The following is a 20,669-nucleotide window of genomic DNA, read 5'->3' as shown; positions in this document are numbered from 1 at the left end:
AAACTGCGGGAGGCAGTGGAAGACAGGAGTGCCTGGCATGCTCTGGTCCAGGGGGTTACAAAGAGTTGACTCAACGACAACATACCAAGTGGGAAATATTAAAAATTACGGAAGAGTTATAGTAGGATACAGGGAAAGGATACAAAGAAAATACATACCATAGTGGGAAGTTCTGGCTCTTTGATAACCTGTCTTACAAGCTCTTCAGTATCCTTTTCCATGTCTTGCCCAGATGACCTTTCGTTACTTCTCAGGACTTTGTGCTGCTCCATCTCCAGCTTAATGAGAACTCTATTCACAGTGCACATTGCAGCTTCACGGCACAGTGCCATGAGATCAGCACCGACGTAGCCTGGGGTCAAATGAGCCAATTGACCAAAGTCAAAAGATTCCTGCAGTCTAAGTTTTCGACACAATGTCTTCAGAATTCTGGCAAAGGGAAGAAAAAGGAAGAAGTTACTACAGTTTTAGTCTTTATGAAAGAAAGAAAGAAAATCATAAGTTATTTAATTATTTGTCCCAGAGCTTATGAAAGGGGCAGAGATATTTATAATTTATTAAACTTTGGTGGATTTCTGCATGATTTGCAGAAGATCCACAAGAATGCTCCATTTTTTCATTGCTTAAACTTTAAACAATACCAGTAACAGAATTAATGTTCTCTTTCCCACTCCAGTGTCCAAAATTAGGCTGCTGAATAGATTTTTAGTCTGTTACTCAAAGCAAGTTCCTGGACTCAGAGTTCTCTAATTCTATTGTCTTTTGCACCAGGGTGTCTCGAGGTCTTTGTAAAAAGGGAAGTAGATCCCACAAGCCCTTAATCTGCTCACTCCTGTAATAGGTGAACCAAAAAGGGAAGTAGATCCCACAAGCCCTTAATCTGCTCACTCCTGTAATAGGTGAACCAAAACCAAAGCATCTGAATAGAAAATAAACAAATCTATGAGAAAACATAGCATGAAGGTATTGACTCCTCAAAAAATTCTAAACAAGCCATGCTACTCTTTCCGTATTATTGCTTTATTGGCCAAATGTCTGAATTGGGATGTCTATGCTACAGGGAAAAATCTGACACAGACTTTTTCCTGTACTACAACAGAAGCAGCAGCTATATTTGCTTTTTTTTTAGTTAAAAGTTTAAGGGAAACTTTTGGATCCAAGAGCTAGCAAGCCATAAACTGAACTTTTTTAAAAAAACACACAACAACTTTAAAAGCAAAGCTCACACACTTCTCTCTGGCTGCTTCACCCGGAATCCCCAAACAAATCTCTCGATCAAATCTTCCTGCACGTCGCAGGGCTGGGTCCAGCGAGTCTGGTCTGTTGGTTGCCCCAATTACTAGAACCTGAGCGGCAGTAGCCAGATTATTCAAATCTGAAAGATGAAGGAAAAACAATAAACTCACAGGAAACTGGCAAAGGAAAGTATGCTTTGCTGTTAGGAAAGCATTATTTGTGCTATATACCCTCAGTATACAACTCAGGTGTGTACCGTAACTTTTACTAGCAATGATGCTACAGGGAATGCTGTGACTGTGCAGCATGTCTGCTATAGCTCTTTGGCAGTGATAATACTGGGCTAGGAGAGAACAACACATAAAATGGGTAAGGAAACTCAAGAGGCTAGATCTCCATCAGGATTGGCCTTATAGGCCAAGTCTGATGGGGGGCAGGGCCACCTGCCTGTCAATCACCATTTAAAAGTCCAAACACTGGGACTTTGAAGCACCTCACAGGCAGGAAGGCATGCATCTCCCAAAAGCAGGTGATGGGCAAGAGATCCAAGCTTGCTCACCTTGCACCGGGAGCAGAAAGCAGTTTCCATTAAAATGAAATGGGGCTGCGGGACCTTTAGCTGGGGTTTCAGTGCAAAACCCTTTCTGATCAGGATTGAATTCTCTGCCCATCAACTGATGCACAGACAATTCAATCCTGCTTCCTGCAGGCTACACCAGTCAGCTTCTGGGGGACAGGGCCTCAATGCAAGACAGCGCGAGAACCACTTCCTTCTGTCCCATGTCCAAGCTATAAATTTAGGGTCCCACTAGCACTGACTCACCTACCATTTGTCATGTTTCAGTTTTGCTTATGATCTTGCTCTGGACAAACATCACTTGCCAAGGCTAGGAAGGAATTTTATGCTCTCCCAGTTGGTTTCACGAAGTAGACCTTTTGCCCTTCCCGTAGCAACAGTATTTGTTGGGTTGTTATAGCTTTCTATAATTCATCACAACTGTTTGGACAGGTACTGGAGGCATTGAGCTCGATTTACAACAGAGGTAAAGGTGTGGGCTGAGTCCCAACTCCCTTTTCTCAAGAGTCTTGGGGTGGCAAGTTCAAGGCAAGTTCAAGGCCCAACCAAGCTTAACAAGGGCTGACCTGCTAGTCACACATCCAAGTTGATGGGAATAGTATCTGTCCATGTTGTGGCATGTTGCAGAGCAATTGTCTCTGCACTATTGATCTTACAACACCTACTTATCAGAAAGAGTCTTGCAACAGCTCAAAGGTAAAGGTAAAGGGACCCCTGACCATTAGGTCCAGTCGTGACCGACTCTGGGGTTGTGGCGCTCATCTCACTTTATTGGCCAAGGGAGCTTCCGGGTCATGTGGCCAGCATGACTAAGCCGCTTCTGGAGAATCAGAGCTGTGCACAGAAACGCCATTTACCTTCCCACTGGAGCGGTACCTATTTATCTACTTGCACTTTGACATGCTTTGGAACTGCTAGGTTGGCAGGAGCAGGGACCGAGCAACGGGAGCTCACCCCGTCACGGGGATTCGAACCACCGACCTTCTGATCGGCAAGTCCTAGGCTCTGTGGTTTAACTCACAGCGCCACCTGCAACAACTTAGAGATTAACAAATCTTATTACTACATACACTTTTGTGGTCTCAGTTGTCAAGAGGACACACAGTTACATTTGGAGCGGGAGAAGAATATAAAGGAGGGAGTTTTGTGACAAATTTAACCAGTTTTTGTGTATGCTAAATGACCCTTCAGAATAGCAACGATAGTGTTAATTTACTCAGAAATGCTAATTGGTGGTAACACCTCCTATTGAGTTGCTCTTTTGAAAGTCATTATCAGGCTGTCTAGACCTTGTGCATTCAATTCATTGGATTCTGTTCTCATCTGTGCTCTCTGCATAATACTGTGACATTTTTCTATCTATACCAGGTATACAGATGTTGGTAAACTTCAGCTCCCAGCATGTCTGATCATGCTGGTTGTGGCTGATTGAATTTAGAGTCCTTCAACATGTGGAAGGTTAGAGGTTCAACACTGGACCTATCAGCATGTATAAACACGGTTGTTAACTGAAAGTATCTAATGCATCAGGCAAAGTGAGTTCTGGCCCTTGAAAGCTCCTGCCACGTCAGATCAAATAGTCTTTAAGGTGCCGCAAGACACCCCCCCCCACTTTTGTGTGCTTTCGGTAAAGATTATCACAAATTAAAAAGGTAAAGGGACCCCTGACCATTAGGTCCAGTCGTGGCCGACTCTGGGGTTGCGGCGCTCATCTCGCTTTATTGGCCGAGGGAGCCGGCGTACAGCTTCCGGGTCATGTGGCCAGCATGACTAAGCCGCTTCTGGCAAACTAGAGCAGCGCATGGAAACGCCATTTACCTTCCCGCAGGAGCAGTACCTATTTATCTACTTGCACTTTGACGTGCTTTCGAACTGCTAGGTTGGCAGGAGCAGGGACCGAGCAACGGGAGCTCACCCGTTGCAGGGATTCGAACTGCCGACCTTCTGATCGGCAAGTCCTAGGCTCTGTGGTTTAACCCACGGCGCCACCTGCGTCCCTTTACCCCTCTGTAATTTGCTGATTTGGTACTTGGAAATCTGCAGCTGACATGATATTCAGCTGAAATTTCACCTAAAGAGCAAAATCCAATTTAAAAAGCAGGTCTGATAGAGCATTTTTACTAGAATAAAAAAGGCCTGACCATCCATGCAAGTCAGAAGCTGCGCTACAATTCTCCGCTCCATGTCCTTTGAGGCAACTTCTCTCTTGGGTGTGATAGCATCAATTTCATCTATGAAGAGGATGCATGGAGCATTGGCCTAGAAATAATAATGATAAAAAAGAAATCAGTACAAACACAGAAAATGATTAAGTAATTCTTAGCATATTATGATTTTTTCTTTTATAATTTCAAATAAATGCTTGTTGAAAGAGCAGCAAGGTACCAAGTGTTAAAAAGTTAAAACAAAACTTTTCACCCAATCGGATACATATTAGCAAGTGCTCTGTGCTGGAAAGAGGTCTGCATAGGGTATCTACCAAAGATATAAGCACAATAAAAGTGAATGAGACATACACACATGAAAAGAGAGTCGGGGTGTGACAGAATGAATGAGAGTTATCAAAATATGTCCCCTTGAACCTTCTGCCTCTCCCAACACATTGAGCCACAATTAACAATTGCAGGTGCTTCCTTATTTTAATTTTTACCATATCCATTCAATAAACAGTTTCCCCCCTTATGCATGGGCTAACAGCAGCACTAATACAAAAATGCAAGATGCAGTATTGGTCAAATCCAACATTCCCCCCCCCAAGGCACTGAGTTAATGGATTTGGACTGCACCCTTTTCTGTGTCTATTCATAAGCCATCATTTTATTTCTACTACTACTGTATGGAGAAAAAACTACTATTCAAAACCAAAATAGCTTTTCTCCTTTGCAGGAAAATACAGGTGTTAATAAGGAACACGCCAGTGCAATACTCAACTAGAAAATGCACCACTTTTAGTGCTGCCTGACTGCTGATCGAGTCAATAAAAGGAAGTTGATTTCAATTACCAAAACACACCACTATGTTTGGACAATACAAAATGTCCAGCATTAAACTTTAAAGAGAAAGTGACCTTGAAACTCATAAGCACTGTGTATTGTTTGAATAGTTTTGAAAGAAGTTATTGTACTGTGACAGAGCTAGAATATGACACACATTAAAACAACTTCCTCTAAAACTTTTTGCATAAAAGACTATATAAAGAAACAGACGCATCCTAATTCAAAGTAGAAAAGAACCTGGAGGAACTAGAATCCTAAAGATCTACATCCCTGCTGAATGCAGATCATTTGATTTTGGCAGCAATATTATTTAGCAAATAAGTTTCTTAGAGACCATACTGAACAAAGTTTATAGCTGGAAAACAACCATCATGAAATGTTAGAAAAACTACACTTGGCAGCAAAGGCAATATTTGGGTTTTAATTTTAATGCAGAAAAAGGTTTTGATTCTATTGAGTGGAGATTTTAAATAGAAGCTATAAAGAGGTTTTTTATATGCCTGTTGTCTTTGTCCATGGAGTTTTCTTGGCAGGGATACTAGAGTGGCTTGCCAGTTCCTGCTCCAGGTGGATCACGTTTGGTCAAAACTCTCCACTATGACCTTAGGTGGCCCTGCAAGGCATAGCTCATAGCTTCTCTGAGTTATTCAAGACCCTTCGCCACGGCAAGGCAGGGATCCAAGGCAGTGATCTGTATAGTTAAAGCTATGGTTTTCCCAGTAGTTTTGTATGGAAGTGAGAGCTGGACCATAAAGAAGGCTGATTGCCGAAGAATTGATGCTTTTAAATTATGGTGCTGGAGGAGACTCTTGAGAGTCCCATGGACTGCAAGAAGATCAAACCTATCCATTCTGAAGGAAATCAGCCCTGAGTGCTCACTGGAAGGACAGATCGTGAAGCTGAGGCTCCAATACTTTGGCTACCTCATGAGAAGAGAAGACTCCCTGGAAAAGACCCTGATGCTGGGAAGATGGAGGGCACAAGGAGAAGGGGACGACAGAGGACGAGATGCTTGGACAGTGTTCTCAAAGCTACCAGCATGAGTTTGACCAAACTGCAAGAGGCAGTGGAAGACAGGAGTGCCTGGCGTGCTCTGGTCCAGGGGGTCACGAACAGTCAGACACGACTAAACAACAACATAAAGAGGTTGGGTTTCAACAATATATATTTTTTTACAAAAATAAGTGGGCAATTTTACAGCCAACCCACAGTTAGTATTCTGATACATGGAAATTTGCCTTCCTGTGAGGATGTTAGATGAGGATGCACCTTTCTCCACTTTTAAATTTGTGTGTAGAAATGATTCAGAGTCAAGTGAATTAATAAAAGGCTTTAAGACTGTTTCCTGCTGGTCTTACCACAGCTTGCTCAAACAGTTCCCTTAGCTTCTGTTCCGATTCACCAGACACTCCCGACACAATCTCAGTAGCAGCTACTTTGAGTATTGGCAGTTCAAGCTCCTAGAAAAACAAACAAACACAAATGAACACAAAATAAGATTATTATAGGAAAGACACTAACCAAGGCTCAGGCATTTTACAGAAGCCTCTACCGTGGAGGGCTGAACGGTGGAAGGGAGAGTAATATCACACCTTGATTCAATGGGCAATGCACAAAAAGACTTTAACCGATAACAGTGTCATGAGATTTTGCAGTTATCCAGGGTGTGCTACTCCCTTGTACACTACCATTTAAAAGACAAGGAAAGGCAACAATTGAGGAGACTCTAGATTGCAACCCAATGACCTCCTGGGAGGCCTGGCCTGCAGGAAGAGAAGAGAGAACTTGTGTATCAAAATTCTTTCCCCTCTATTCAAAAAAGTACTGGGCACCATGACATACAAAGCAGGAAGAGGCCCATGCAGCTTCAACATTTTAAAGTGTTTTTCACAGTGCTTCCACTAGCACTGCCATTCAAGATGCTACAGAAATGCTGTACGGAGGTTTGTTTTTTTAATGCAGGTTTTGAGCTTCACCAGCTATTACTCCTCAATGTATTCTGTAACATCTTGAATGCAAGAACTAGCAGAAGTACTCGTATACAGGCAACTTCCCATTTATGTGGAGGCTATGTTCAAAAGCACCATGCATTTAAGTTAAATCGTGCATATTTGAAACACCACTGAAAATACATGCAAGCACCCCATTCTGACCCTGCCCTTTTTGTGATTTTTAGGGTTACTTCCAGGTTTGGTGCGATGTGCACGCACACAGTCACATACATATTAGACATGCCTAAAACCATCTCTGCCTGCATTAAAAATACAAATACACCTGAGGTTTGAAGGCAGAGCAAGAAAAAGTATACACCAATAGTCTCACCCCAGCGATTGCCTGAGCTAATAACGTCTTCCCACACCCTGGTGGTCCATGCAAGAGAAATCCTCGAGGTGGAACAGCTCCTAAATAGTTGTATACTTCAGGATGACAGATATGTATCAGCATCTTGCACACTTCCTACAGTGAAAATGGGAAAAAATTGTCCTATCTTACTTTTTGTAAGAGTTAACAGTTTTCACATCCTTCCAGAATTCTGTGTTCTCCTGCCCTGTCACCATATGAGATCACACCCAACCAGTGAATGGATTCCGACGAATGCAAATAAGTAAATTCTGCATTATCTTATCTTTGCAAATGTTATTAACAGCACTATGTGTCTTTATCACAAGCGCAGAGATAGCACTTGGGTCAGAGCGCACCTTTCATTTTAAGACACGGAAGTTTTGAACCCTGAAGGTTGAAGATATGCTTGAAAGCCTGTGAACAATGCCTGGCGCAATCATAACATTCCTAAGGTATCTAAGGCTAGTGCTTCAGTTTACCTTCCTACTGCTAGCAAAAGCAGAATCATGCAATAAAGCAAGTATAATTTACAGCTAAACTGGGGTTAGCTCAGAATAGAGTTTTAATTTCTTTCACTGTGAGGCAAAGCACTGATTCAGGATTTGTGGATTACAGCTTTTAAAAATAGCCTTACACCTAGATAATGCTGCATGAAACAACCCTCAGCATTATGTAGATGCTCATCTCTTTCACTGTATAAGTGATTTTCTTGACAACTTTTATCCAGTCGGAGGAATTCAATGTTGAGCTAAGGTGACTGTTCTCTTATGGCAAGCTTTTCAACTTGCCAGTCACAACAGCCCCTCCTCCTACCCTCTGGGTTTCTCCTGACCCACTCAAAGCCATTGCAGGGTTGAGGGAGAGCATTGTCTTTGCGCAGGGCTTCCACTGATGGGACTCATTAGTTGAATCCTGCCCAGAGAGTTTAGTTAACTCTAACCTTCAGAGTGTCATCATTGCCTCCTATATCCTCAAACTTCACGGAAGAAGTTCTCAGCTCGAAGCCTTTCTGTTTAACTGTAAGTAAAGATGGAAATATTACTAGGACAGTGAGAACACATTCTGCGAGGTATTCTCATCAAGTACATGGAAAGCACGGGAGGGGGGGCAGATTAAGAAATGTTTTGGACAGAACAAGGTATTACATTTACAAAAGAGCGAGAGGAATAAGCAGGGGCTTTCTTGTTTCTTTGTTTAAATATTCTTTAGTGCAATGTCTCTTACTCTTCTGTTTTCTCAAAGCAGATTCTATTTCTTCATCTACTTCTTGAGACTCGTTCCTCCTTTTACTTCTCTTCCTCTTGGGTTTCTCCAGAAAGGAAACGTCTTTTGAATCCTAGAGTACAAATAAGATTTTTCTATTTAGTCTGCTGACATTCTTTACCCAGTAAGCCACACCAAAAGCAGCAATTTTTTTAAAAAAAAACCTTTAAACTCAATCAATAGAAAAATGAACTGGTAAGCCAAATGTACCCCAAGAAGGAAATGCCAATGAAATGCCCAGCGGAAGTTATTAAGTATGACATCATTTGCAAGCTTTAAAAAACGTAAAGTATTCATTTAGACTTTCCCTTTTCTAGCAAAAAATATAGCTGCACACAAGTTATTAGGGTTACCCCAACAGGGACAAAAAACAACACAAGCAGTAGTTTGGGCTTGACTAATCCCCCAGTTTTTAATAGTACCATCAACATACATTTAATGGGCTGCAATCTTAACCCCTGGGAAGAAAGCCCAATTGAATTCAGTATGACTTACTTCCGTTAAGACACGGTTTGGATTGCACCAATAGCTGCACAATATGAAGAGTTGTGAATTGCTGGTAACAACACATGCTACATAACACAAATAGCCTATGTACAATCACATTACACAACTGCATGATGAGGGCAGATAATACTTTTACTTAAGCATAATGTTCCTGTGACTGCCTCGCCCCCAAAAGATTATTGTAGAGTTGGTGAAGGTTCAGAAAAGGGCAACCCAAATGATGAAAGGGATGCAGCAACTCCCCTATGAAGGAAGGATGCTGCATTTGGGACTTTTAAGTTCAGAGACAAGGTGAGTAAGTGGAGACATGATAGAAGTTGATACAATTATGCATGGTATGGAGAAAGTGCAAGGAGATAGATTTTTTCTCACCCTCCCTCATAACACAAGAAATGCCCAGACATCCAGGGAAAATGAAAGTTGGAAAATTCAGGAGAGATAAAAGCACTTCTTCATGCAGTGCATGGTGAAACTGTGACGCTCGCTCCCACGAAAGGCAGCAACGGTCACCAACCCAGATGGCTTCAGAAGAGGATCGAACAAATTCAGGGAGAAGAGGGCTATGAAAGGCTATTGGCCCTGATGGCGATGTTCTGCCTCCACAAGTAATGCTTCTGAAGACCAGTTGCTGAACTACAGGACGGGGGTGCTCTTGGGCTCAAATCCTGCTTGCAGGTTTCACAAACCTTCCCTTTCTCTTTATCTACTTGATCTGCTTGATCTACTTCCTTTCAAGTGCCAAACCTTCTTAAAAACTATAAAAACTGCCGCCAATCGTTCTGGATTTGTGAGCAAGGCATTTCTGGTTTGTTTTATAACATGCCAACTACAGTCAATCTTTTATTAGCTATTTCCTGGTGGGTGGCAAAGTGATGACTAACTTACCAGCTCTCTGTTTGGCTTCGATGTTGGGCCACTTCCTTCCCTTTCTCTCTCTTTCTATCTATCCCTTTCTCTCCCTGTTTCTCTCTTCTTCGGAATCGCAGCACAGCCAAACTGTTATACCATACCTTGTGGGTTTGGCTGGCATGTTAAGAGTATATAAGCTTATCCTTGCAGGGGAAAAAGCCAAGACACGGTCATTTAAGTGTACTTGTCTTGCAGGCTCAAAGTCACAAGCTCAAGCAACTTGTGAGTCCTAGTAACTCATGAGGTGAGTCACTGAAAGGCCCTGAGAGCTGCCCTTAAGTCTGGCTACCTGCTAAAGTGAGGCTACTGATTGTCGGTAAACAGTTGGGGTGTCAGTGACTAGATTAGAAAGATTTACAGAAAATGATGTGATTAGACAAACCCAGTCTTAGTGAGTCACAAGGAAGGCTCTAAGGGGGGGGGGGGATGTTTAAACAATGCTAGCTAGATAAGGGTGTCTGGAAACCTGTGTGGTCCTATCGACCCTGATAACGTTATGATTTGTCATAAAATAGACAAAATATTGTTTTACACATTATGTGCTGCTTTCTCATGCAACATGAAAAGAACAGGTTCTGGGCTAAGCAGCTGTAGATAATGAGCAACTAATAACCTTAAACAACATTTTGCAAAAAGCCCGTTGACTCCCCAGAACCTGATGTGCATGGTTGGTTTTTGTTTTGTTTTTTTGATTAATTCTCTCATTCAAATAGGATGAGAATTGAGCAGAAGAGCTGTAAGAATAAAAACACTGATTTTCCGTTGGATTAAGGAAGAGGGACCCTGAAACACCATATGACCATTCACATCTCATCTAGGCTGAGGACTACCTGGAACATGCGAGTTGTGGGAAGCAGACACAAAAAAAGTTATATGGTGTCGTCGTCCCCGTAGCCTTGGGGTGCATTTTACATGTGCCAACAGAGGGATTAAGGCCAAGAAAGTCTGGACGTGTGTCAAAAGTTAAACAATGATGTTTTCTAGATGTGCAGCCAGCCATATACTAAGGCAAGGCTGAAAACAAAGAACAGGGCTTGTGCCAACACTATGACAAAACATAACAAGGAACTTGTTACTCAAAGCTATGCATCATCATCATACAATGCAACAAGATGTGTAAATGGTCTCAGTTTTGGTGAGGATATTCCCTCTCACTGCACACTCAGGAGAAAACAAATGGAACCAAAACCAGGCCACTGAGAAACAAGTGGGAAAAATCCCCGTGCTCAGATGAATCTTGCGGTATGCAGAAATACAGAACGTTCTTTTAAAAATAAACCAATGACTGAGCATGTTCACTGATCTCCAAAAGCCACCGAACTGTAAAATAATTTTTCATTCCCATGTGTTTTTGAAAACATCTGAAATGGGCTAAAAACAACGTTAGAACTGCCTTTAGCTGGCAACGGTCATACTAGTTTAGGAGTTTTCGTTTCTACAATAACGTAGCGTCCTAAAACTATTTTTATAGTACTTTTTAGATGTATGCTTTATTGTTATTGACCCTAAGTTTTCGTGATGGGACAGGAAAGATGGAAGAATTCTCACTAATGTCAAGACATTACCTCAACCATCTGTTTAGAACCATCGCTTTCTTCTGCACAAAGGTCGATAAAGAAGTTTTCCTCTTTCCTGTCTGGGGTTTTATCAATAAACCAGCCACCTTCTGAGATCCTGGTATCAGACGGTGCTTGAGTGGGAAGCCTATTCGATCCAGGCTTCTGTGAAGGAGTGCTGGACATTGTCTGCGAACTCTTGGGAGATGCTGGAAGAGAATCTGGATTTCCTTTCCGGTATAAGGTCAACAAAGATGAGTTCATGTGATTTGAGGGCTGAAAAATATAATATATATTTATAAAAGAATCAATGGAAGGTTATGATTTTTTTTAACCATAATTATTTTTACTAGTGTGCTATAGAATACATGTGCTACAGAATACACTACAGAATACATTATGCATAAAATACTGAATGGTACTTTATAAATATACCAGATCTGTAACCAACCCCTTGCCTTCTTGCCTTTACAGGTAGGCAAGAGTTCTCCAGCAAGTAACTGTCTTCACAAATAACACTTATACATTTTAGTCACACATGCACTTCTTATTTCGGCCCAGGTGAAGGCAGACTTGGGACAAGCACATATGTAGTTGACTTTCACCCACCTTTTTAAAAAATAAATTTTATTAGAACATAAAGAAAAACACAGAACATTATCAAATATCTCCCCCCAAACTAAAACATTAAATATCTTAACAAAGACAAAATAGAAAAAAAGAAAAAGGAAGACTAGAAAGAAGAAAAAGAAAGGAAAGAAGAAAATAATAAAAATAATAAGAAATAGAAAAAGAAGGTCTGCTTCTCTATCTGCCAATTATATATAAAGTAATCATTCAAAATATCTGACACCTGCACTTCAGCAAATTTCTAGCTGTAAATAGTATCCAGCTTTTCCTCCTTCTGTAGGATATTTCCTGCAATCACCCTCCCAGACATCCCACCCTAGTTTTATCACTAAGGAAGTCCATTATAACGCTTCTTTAATTCATATATTTCTAACAGGGGCGCCGACTTATAAAAAATATTGGGGGGGCCCATACCGGGGTCCTGCCCCAGGAAGTTTTCTAAATTTTAGATGAAAATTAGTGAGTTTCAAAGTTTTTTAAAAGTATTTTAGAGTCATATGATCAACATTAGAACCCCGAAAACTCGACTCTCTATAACTCCACACTCCGGGAAACTCAACAAGCCTGAAATACATTTTGGCTTTGAAAAAAGAAACAAAACAAAAACACGCACGGTATTTTCGTAAAAAGCTAATTTAATTTACAGTAACAATTATGCTTATAGACTATTACAGAGCAGTGAATATATAGCTCTGAAAAGACTGAAATGATATTTAAATAAATCCTAAACTATCATTAAAAGAATAAAACATAAAATATTGCTGTCGCACAGTAATAGCACTTTGATTAATAAGTGAAATAGCTAATTTAAGCTTACTTTGAATAAGGCTGAGGGTTCATTAAATAAATATAATATCTCAAAGTTAATGCTTTAATACAGTTAATAAAGTTAATACAGTATGCCTAATACTGTATGTAAATACTGTAATACTGTATGTAAATAACGGGCTTTAATTGGGTCTTACACCCTAAAAATATTTAAGTATTTGAAAATAACTAATACAGTACTATAGTAATATAGAAATACAGTACTAAACTAGTACTAATATTTCAAAACTGAAAATTTAACATTCTGTATGTATTTAATTCTCTATTTTATAAAGATTTTTAATATCTGACAGTGAGTTTGGAGTAGCCCAGTGCAAAAATCCTGAGGATCCATGTGGATCCATGCTTTGTAACCACGTTTTTGCACCACTGTGACCCTAGGCAACAGTGGGTGCGTGATTTTTTTGGTGCAAGATGTAGCCATGGACATGCTATGTGATCTGATGGTGAATTTGGGGTGACCCAATGCAAAGATCCTGAGGATCCATGTGGATCCGTGCTTTGTAACCACGTTTTTGCACCACTGTGACCCTAGGCAACAGTGGGTGCGTGATTTTTTTGGTGCAAGATGTAGCCATGGACATGCTATGTGATCTGATGGTGAATTTGGGGTGACCCAATGCAAAATCCTGAGGATCCATGTGGATCCGTGCTTTGTCACCACGTTTTAAATGGGGAGGGAAGGAAAAACACAGAAGGGACAAGAAGCACAAGAGGGGTGTGCGGAGAAGCAGCTGGCTAAGAATGCAGGGGAGGAGTTTAACGGGGTGGGGGGGAGGAAAGGAAGGCAAAAGTCCCCCCCCCAAGCCAGCCCTCTCTCTCTCTCTCCCACCTGCATCCCTAGAGCACGGAGAGGAGGTGGTGGTGGGCTGGAGCCTGCACACAGTGTGACTAGGAAAGAATTAGAAGGAAGGACTCGATCCTTTCCTTAACCCTCTGCTTGCCAGGAGGGCAGGGGATTCCCTGCTCTTTGTTGAGTTTGAGCAAACGCAGCAACAGAAGCGGGTGGGCAGTAAGACCCTGAGGCAGAATGCAGGAAAGCAGCAGCTTCCGCCTTCCCTCCGCCCAACCGCCCGATCTTATTTTTGCCTGATTTTTGCCTATTTTTGCCCCTGCGCTCCGGCGAGTCAGCTCCAGGGACCACACATTCGCTCAATAACACGCACAGACATTTCCCCTTACTTTTTAGGAGAAAAAATCTGTGTGTTATAGAGCGAAATTTACGGTAATAATTTTCTTAAATTATTGGGGGGGCTCTGCCCCCCCAAACGAATTTTTGAGGGGGCTCGGGCCCCCTCAGGCCCCATGGAGTCGGCGCCTATGATTTCTAATGTTCTGGATTAGTATTTTTCTGGCTCTCTGTGATGCCTTTCTCTTTAATGGTTGCTTTCGCACACCTTTTCCAACATCAATTTGCAATGTGAGTGTCACAAGTCACACAAGCAGCAGTATGTGGCACACCTTGACAGGAGCGTTATTGTTTGGATTATGGCAAAACCAGGTCTCATGCTTCAATAGATAAGAGGCAAACCGGCCCAAGCCACTAGATGGCAGGAGCTACATATGTATGATTATGCACTGTACTAGGAGTGGCGCTGTCCATCTCACGTAGTTGAAATATATATAAAAATTGTCCAGCAGCACCTTAGAGATCAACTAAGTTTGTTCTTGCTATACGCTTTCGTGTGCATGCACACTTCTTCAGATACACGACTACCTACCTGAACCTCATGCAGGTTTGAAGAAAAGGCTGGCCACTACTGATTGAAGGCTTTTCATCTATATCCACTGCATACACTTGGTTTCAGAACTATAAACTATTCTTAGTACACATAGTAACAGATACACTTCATCAGAAAACAGTCCAACACAGACACACTTACTGGGAGTCCTGTGTCAGTGTCCGAAGTATCCATGCAGCTTTCTGAATCACTTAGGAGAAAGAAAGGATGTTTTAACAATTAGGTTTGACATTATTATTTAAGACAGAGACCCTGGGGCCTTTCACATGCTGTTAGATGACAACTGCCATCATCCCTGACATAGGAGCCCTGCTAGATCAAACCAAAGGTCTATCTAGTCCAGCATTCTGTTTCCTAAGATAAAGGGACCCCTGACCATTAGGTCCAGTCGTGACTGACTCTGGGGTTCCGGCGCTCATCTTGCTTTATTGGCCAAGGGAGCCAGCGTACAGCTTCTGGGTCATGTGACCAGCATGACTAAGCTTCTGGCGAACCAGAGCAGTGCACGGAAACGCCGTTTACCTTCCCGCCGGAGTAGTATCTATTTATCTACTTGCACTTTGACGTGCTTTCAAACTGCTAGGTTGGCAGGAGCAGGGAGCGAGAAACGGGAGCTCACCCCATTGCGGGGATTCGAACCGCCAACCTTCTGATCGGCAAGTCCTAGGCTCTGTGGTTTAACCCACAGCACCACCCGCGTCCCTATTCTGTTTCCTACATGATTTGTAATACTACCCATACTTTGCTTGGAAACAGAAAGAGGGGTTAGTACCTGCTCTGCAGGAGAGAATTGCACGACTATGGTTCCGAGATCATGCAGTGTTACATCTGACCTGGACCAATTAATTTCCATGGCTTTATAAAATGTTCTTAACTCTTGGAATTAAGTAATTTCAACTTACTCTTCCTCCCTTTTGTGTCTTGCTTTCTTCGCCAAATGTTCATCCTCTAGAGCAGCTAAATCTTCAGACTTCAGCTCATCGTTGATTATCCCAAAAACTGTTGAAGAAAATTAATAAACATAGATGAAAGCACAGAACCCCATAATCTCATTTGGCAATAGTGAAACCAAAAAGAAGAAACACTTCAAACAGCACAATTCTATTTGCTTTTAATTAAGTCTCAATGAATTCAAAGCTCCTGAATAAGACCATAGTCTAAGTAAGTGTTAGATCTACCTAGGATCCACAAATCACAGTGAATCTGGCCTAGATCCATTTTGATGAGGGGCAAGCAGAATCTTAAGATACTTTTGGATTACCCACAACTACCTTTGATGCAATGATTTTTTATTATATTTTTTATTATATTTGTATACCACTCTTCATATGAAGATCACAGGACGGTTCACAACATAAAAATATAAAATGAGAAAACAAAATACATAAAACAAAACAAACCAATAACCCCCCCCCCCAAATGCATTTAAAAGGCCATAGAATCAGCCAAAGACCTGGTTATATAGAAACCTTTTCTCTTGTTACCTAAAGATATGCCATGAAGGCACTAGGAGAGCCTCACTGGGGAGAGCAGTCCACAAATGGAGAGCCCCCACAGAAAATGTACATTCTTGTGTTGCCACCCTCCTGACGTCTCATGGAGGCATATGAAGAAGATCCTCAGATTATGATCTCAGGATCTGGGTCAGTTCATATGGGGAAAGGCAGTGTATGAGGTATTGAGGTCCTGAGCCATTTTAGATCTCAAAACCAGCACTTTGAATTGGGCCCAGAAACAAAGCAGCAGCCAGGATCAATGTAATATGCTCAAACAGTCTTGCCCTGGTAAACAACCTGGCCACTGAATTCTGCACCAGCTGAAGTTTCCAACTTCATCTTCAGAGGCAGCACTATGTATAACCTGTCAGGAGTTCATCCTACACTTGAGTAGGACCCTGGCAGAGACACATGCCCAACTGGCATGTTCCCTCCCTCCTGGTCGATCGTTCGGGAGCTTCAAAAGCTTTCTTCAGCCCGAACATCACAGCGACCGATGCCAACCGACACCGGCACACTTAGGGATCCGCAGAGTTTGCACATCTTGCGTAACAGACCTCAGCAACTCAGCATTTTGGCTAATCTACTTTATTTACATATAAACACACACAGAGCACTGCAACATGGCTCCCTCTCTCTCTAGCATCAGACAGCAAAGGGAAAAAGAACAAAGGACAATAGTCCCACTTCACGGAACACAGTAACACAAATATCCTGTCTCCGTCACTTCCCACTCTGTGGAGTCAAAACATATACTGTCATGTGAAAGACAAACATCCCATGACTGCAGTCATGGAGCAGGAATTCTAACATAACCTAGAGGTTACTGGAGCATAGACAGAAGTTAAGCTATTCCTGTCCAGATATGGGTGCAGCTGGGCTACCAGTTGAAGCTGATGGAAGATACTCCACACCACTGAGGTCATCTGAGCCTCAAGCAACAGCAAAGGATCTAGAAGTACCCCCAAGCTATGTACCCTCTTCTTCAGAGGAAGTGTAACCCCTTCAAGAGAGGGCAATCTCCCATCCATCTAGTCTAGGGAACTACCCAACAGCAGTGTCTCAGTCTTCTCTAGACTGAGCTTCAATTTGTTGGCTCTCATCCAGCCCATTACCAAGGACTGAATTTTCACTTCAAATTCAATATTAAAAAAGGACTCACCTTTCTCTACCTGTATTCTAAAGGCATTTCTTTTTCTTCGTCCATAATCAGCACTGGAAATCAATTTTATACATTAGTCTCAGTGAAGGCCTTCTTCTGCACATGTTGCATTTCCAGCAAAGACACATAATCTAACCATTGTAAGAAGGAAATTAGCCTTTGTGTGTTTGACCTGAATAACTCAGGATAACACACAGGGAAAGATTGGGACCAATATTTAACAAAAGTGGCCTGTTTTCCAAATTATAATTGACTTGCAATTCATGTGTACTTAACTTGCATGAATTCAGTTTTACAGTTTGGACAGGGGAAAGGAAGGGGGGAACATAAACAATCTCACCCGCCATTGCACTCACCTCAGGAGAATTTGGAGGTGCAGGGAGAGTGTGTTTTGGCTATATGCAATTTTTGCTTTACGCGCTAACCCCAGATCGTAACCCCCATGTAAGTTGTGACCCAACTGTACATTCTTTATCAAATAACATATCATTCTTCAGTCTGCCATGGGTTCTACCATGGGAGGCCCTTTAGACTCAACAAAACTGTGCACAGATGTAAGGTTCTACTAACAAGAGAGAGTTTGGTTCACCTTTTCCTTATCCCCAATCCAGCCTTTCTGTTCAGTATAAGTTACCCATTCTGCAGAGCACAAGTACCGGTAACTTGCTGGCAGAGGGAGGATATGTAAATGGGCCCTAAGTCTGGGTGAGTCCTGAGCTCTCCTCTTTCAGCACAGCCCTGAAAAGGTGACTGGAACATTTTCTATTATTTTTCCAACTAATGGAAATTATTTATTTTTCCAAATCTGGAATTATTGTTTGTCATGGCTAAAGTCTTTGACGGCAGAAACTGGAAAATGCTTGAAGATTCTAGTTCATTCTAGAATATTCATTTCTGTTGCAAATATTGTTTTGACTATCTCAAGGTCACGTTGAGCCAGGAGAGATAAATTCGTGCGCTCAGCGAGCTGGTCATTCTCTCTCTTACTTTCGGTTCTACCTTACATGTTTGCAGATTTTTCTCTGAAGTTTTTTTTTTTTTTTTTTGTAACGAAGCCTTTTTGCCTTTAGTAAGTTTTTCTTTTACTGATGGACCTTTAACTCTGCGTGTTTTATTACTACATTCACTACAAATATACACTTCTGGGACTCTGCTATTCATCAGGACACATCAGAGTTTCTAGGAATTTTAGGATCCAATCCATCATTGTTAGTGTTAAATATAGTTTAGACCAGGGGTCAGCTTACTTTTTCAGCAGGGGGCTGGTTCACTGACCCTCAGACCTTGTGGTGGGCCGGACTATATTTTGGGGGGAAATGAATGAATTCCTATGCCCCACAAATAACCCAGAGATGCATTTTAAATAAAAGCACACATTCTACTCATGTAAAAACACCAGGCAGGCCCCACAAATAACCCAGAGATGCATTTTAAATAAAAGGGCACATTCTACTCATGTAAAAACACACTGATTCCCGGACCGTCCGTGGGCCGGATTTAGAAGGTGATTGGGCTGGATCTGGCCCCTGGGCCTTAGTTTGCCTACCCATGGTTTAGAGAAAAAAGCCAGGATACTGTAACTTGAAGTAGGCTTATTTTCCTAACACTGAGGCTGGACAAATAGTGATTAGACAAAATTAACTACTGTGGTTATTTGAAAATGGAAACAAAAGCTTCCAATCCCCATTCTCTGCTCCTCTATTGGCATCACTGCAAATAGGAGCAGGGAAAGGAGAAGCATGTGAGTCCCTGAGGCTCATGTTTGCTTGTTTTGTTTAATCGTGTCCGACTCTTCATGACCCCATGGACCAGAGCACGCCAGGCACTCCTGTCTTTGAGGCTCATGTACATAATACTAAACTACACTTTATAGTTATGTATAAGCCCGGTCCTTGTGTTTATCATCAAGCAAGTGTAAGAATTCAATATCTTACCTGTATGTTTTCTGTAGCTCAGCAGCTAAAAGTCCAATGTCAACATACTTGCCACATTTGTTACTCTTCAGGTACTGTTATTGATACAATTTTTTAAATATAAAAAATAACTTTAGTACAGTATTTGCATACGTGATAGGTTTATGAAATTCAATTGTGGTGTTTTAGTTTTTAGACAAACATCAAATAAACAATTGCTCATTGTATGAAGGTTCTAGCACTGTTTTTTACAAATGTGAATTGTGATATGTGAAGAGAAGCAATGGATTTATTTATTCACTCCTTCTCAGCTCAACCATTTGGAAGCCCATGGGCTAAAAGCATGGCACAATACCTTCTACCATCAACATTTAACTCGTCCATCTCACACTGAAGACCAACAGCCCAATCCTATGCTATCTGACAAGGACATGCCTACCTGTTTCACTGCAGGTATAGCAATATGCCCCCTGATTTCATAGGAGGAGGATGTTCAATGTGATTAAAAATCCACTGAACTCGGCAGACATGATAAACACATCTAGGTTGCATGACTCCAAAATACACTCGAAAATCAATCCCGCCAGACACATTGGGACTTATTTCCAAACCGAAGATGGTAAGGATGGGGCTTTAAATTTATCCCGCAGCTATATATTAATTCAGTTTAAGGTAAAAAAAAAATCAACTTGGTCTGCAGAACAAAAACGTACGGACCTGATCGCCCAGTGCTGGATGTGCCAGACCTGGCTACGGCTGCTGGGTTGGCGTAGTGCGGCAAAAGCAATCTAAGTAGGCTCAGAGGCACGCTTTTCCTTGCCCAGGGTGCAAAGAAAGCCCAGGCGGCTCAGCTTATGGGGAGTCCACCCCATAAGTGAAGGACCAAGGGAGAGAAACGAAGCGGTACCTGCTTAATCCGATGCTTCAGCCGAGGATCCCCTGCGGGGCTGCTTCCTCCGCGAATCCGCATGGCAGCTCCGCCGCCACCGCCGCCGCCGAATTCCGCCCCTCAAACGAAGCGGGAGCTCCGCCTCCCTCCGCCTCAGACTCCTAGAAGACCCCGGAAATCGGCCTCGCCTTGAGGCACGACGACCCCCTCGGGAAAGGGAAAGGCAGAGCCAAGAGGCGGGTTGGGATCCCCGTGCAGGCACTGCTTTAGACGCCTAACACCCACCCGACTTATGAAAGCCCAAATTGGCGTCACCCTCCGGTCTCATTCCTGATTCAAGCCCCCCGTTCCAACCCTTCCATTCCCGGCGCCTATGATACTTTCTAGCTTCAGCTCTCTCTCTACGGAAGCATTTCGTATCCCTTGGGTCCTGTTGGGGGGAAAGCGCAGCCCGCCTGATACCTTTGAACTCCATTTCCCATCATTCCTAGCTATCGTCGTCAACAGTTAGGGATGATGGGAGTTGCAGTCCAAAAAAAAAAATATCTGGAGCGCCTCATGTTTGCCACACCTCTATTGAGCGACTGGGTAAAGAGACTACAATTCCCAGCGTGCAATGCGG

At 42.3% G+C, this 20,669-nt stretch overlaps 1 protein-coding gene across 2 annotated transcripts in view; it reads right to left on the bottom strand.

The window, feature by feature from the left end:
- The window catches only part of NVL (nuclear VCP like), a 44,806-nt gene extending 24,146 nt beyond the window's left edge, over positions 1-20,660 (bottom strand). Inside the window, exons 1-13 of one of the 2 annotated variants that reach the window (XR_014562741.1) lie at positions 20,066-20,643; positions 19,180-19,253; positions 17,246-17,298; positions 15,490-15,586; positions 14,729-14,777; positions 11,397-11,663; positions 8,377-8,488; positions 8,093-8,169; positions 7,132-7,266; positions 6,168-6,269; positions 3,955-4,072; positions 1,231-1,375; positions 159-429 (exon numbers count right to left, since the gene is read on the bottom strand). Coding sequence is in view for 1 of the 2 variants with exons in the window: in XM_083733246.1 (XP_083589372.1) it covers positions 159-429; positions 1,231-1,375; positions 3,955-4,072; positions 6,168-6,269; positions 7,132-7,266; positions 8,093-8,169; positions 8,377-8,488; positions 11,397-11,663; positions 14,729-14,777; positions 15,490-15,586; positions 17,246-17,298; positions 19,180-19,253; positions 20,066-20,128 (1,563 nt within the window). In the remaining variant the exon portion in view is untranslated. Of the gene's footprint in view, positions 1-158; positions 430-1,230; positions 1,376-3,954; positions 4,073-6,167; positions 6,270-7,131; positions 7,267-8,092; positions 8,170-8,376; positions 8,489-11,396; positions 11,664-14,728; positions 14,778-15,489; positions 15,587-17,245; positions 17,299-19,179; positions 19,254-20,065 lie in introns of both variants that reach the window. The other variant, XM_083733246.1, reaches the window with a different exon arrangement.
- Between the last annotated feature and the right edge of the window lie 9 nt (positions 20,661-20,669).

This window comes from Podarcis gaigeae (genome assembly GCF_964106915.1).
Source record: "Podarcis gaigeae genome assembly, chromosome: 3".
Taxonomy (NCBI): domain Eukaryota; kingdom Metazoa; phylum Chordata; class Lepidosauria; order Squamata; family Lacertidae; genus Podarcis; species Podarcis gaigeae.
This window is presented reverse-complemented; position numbering and strand designations above follow the sequence as displayed.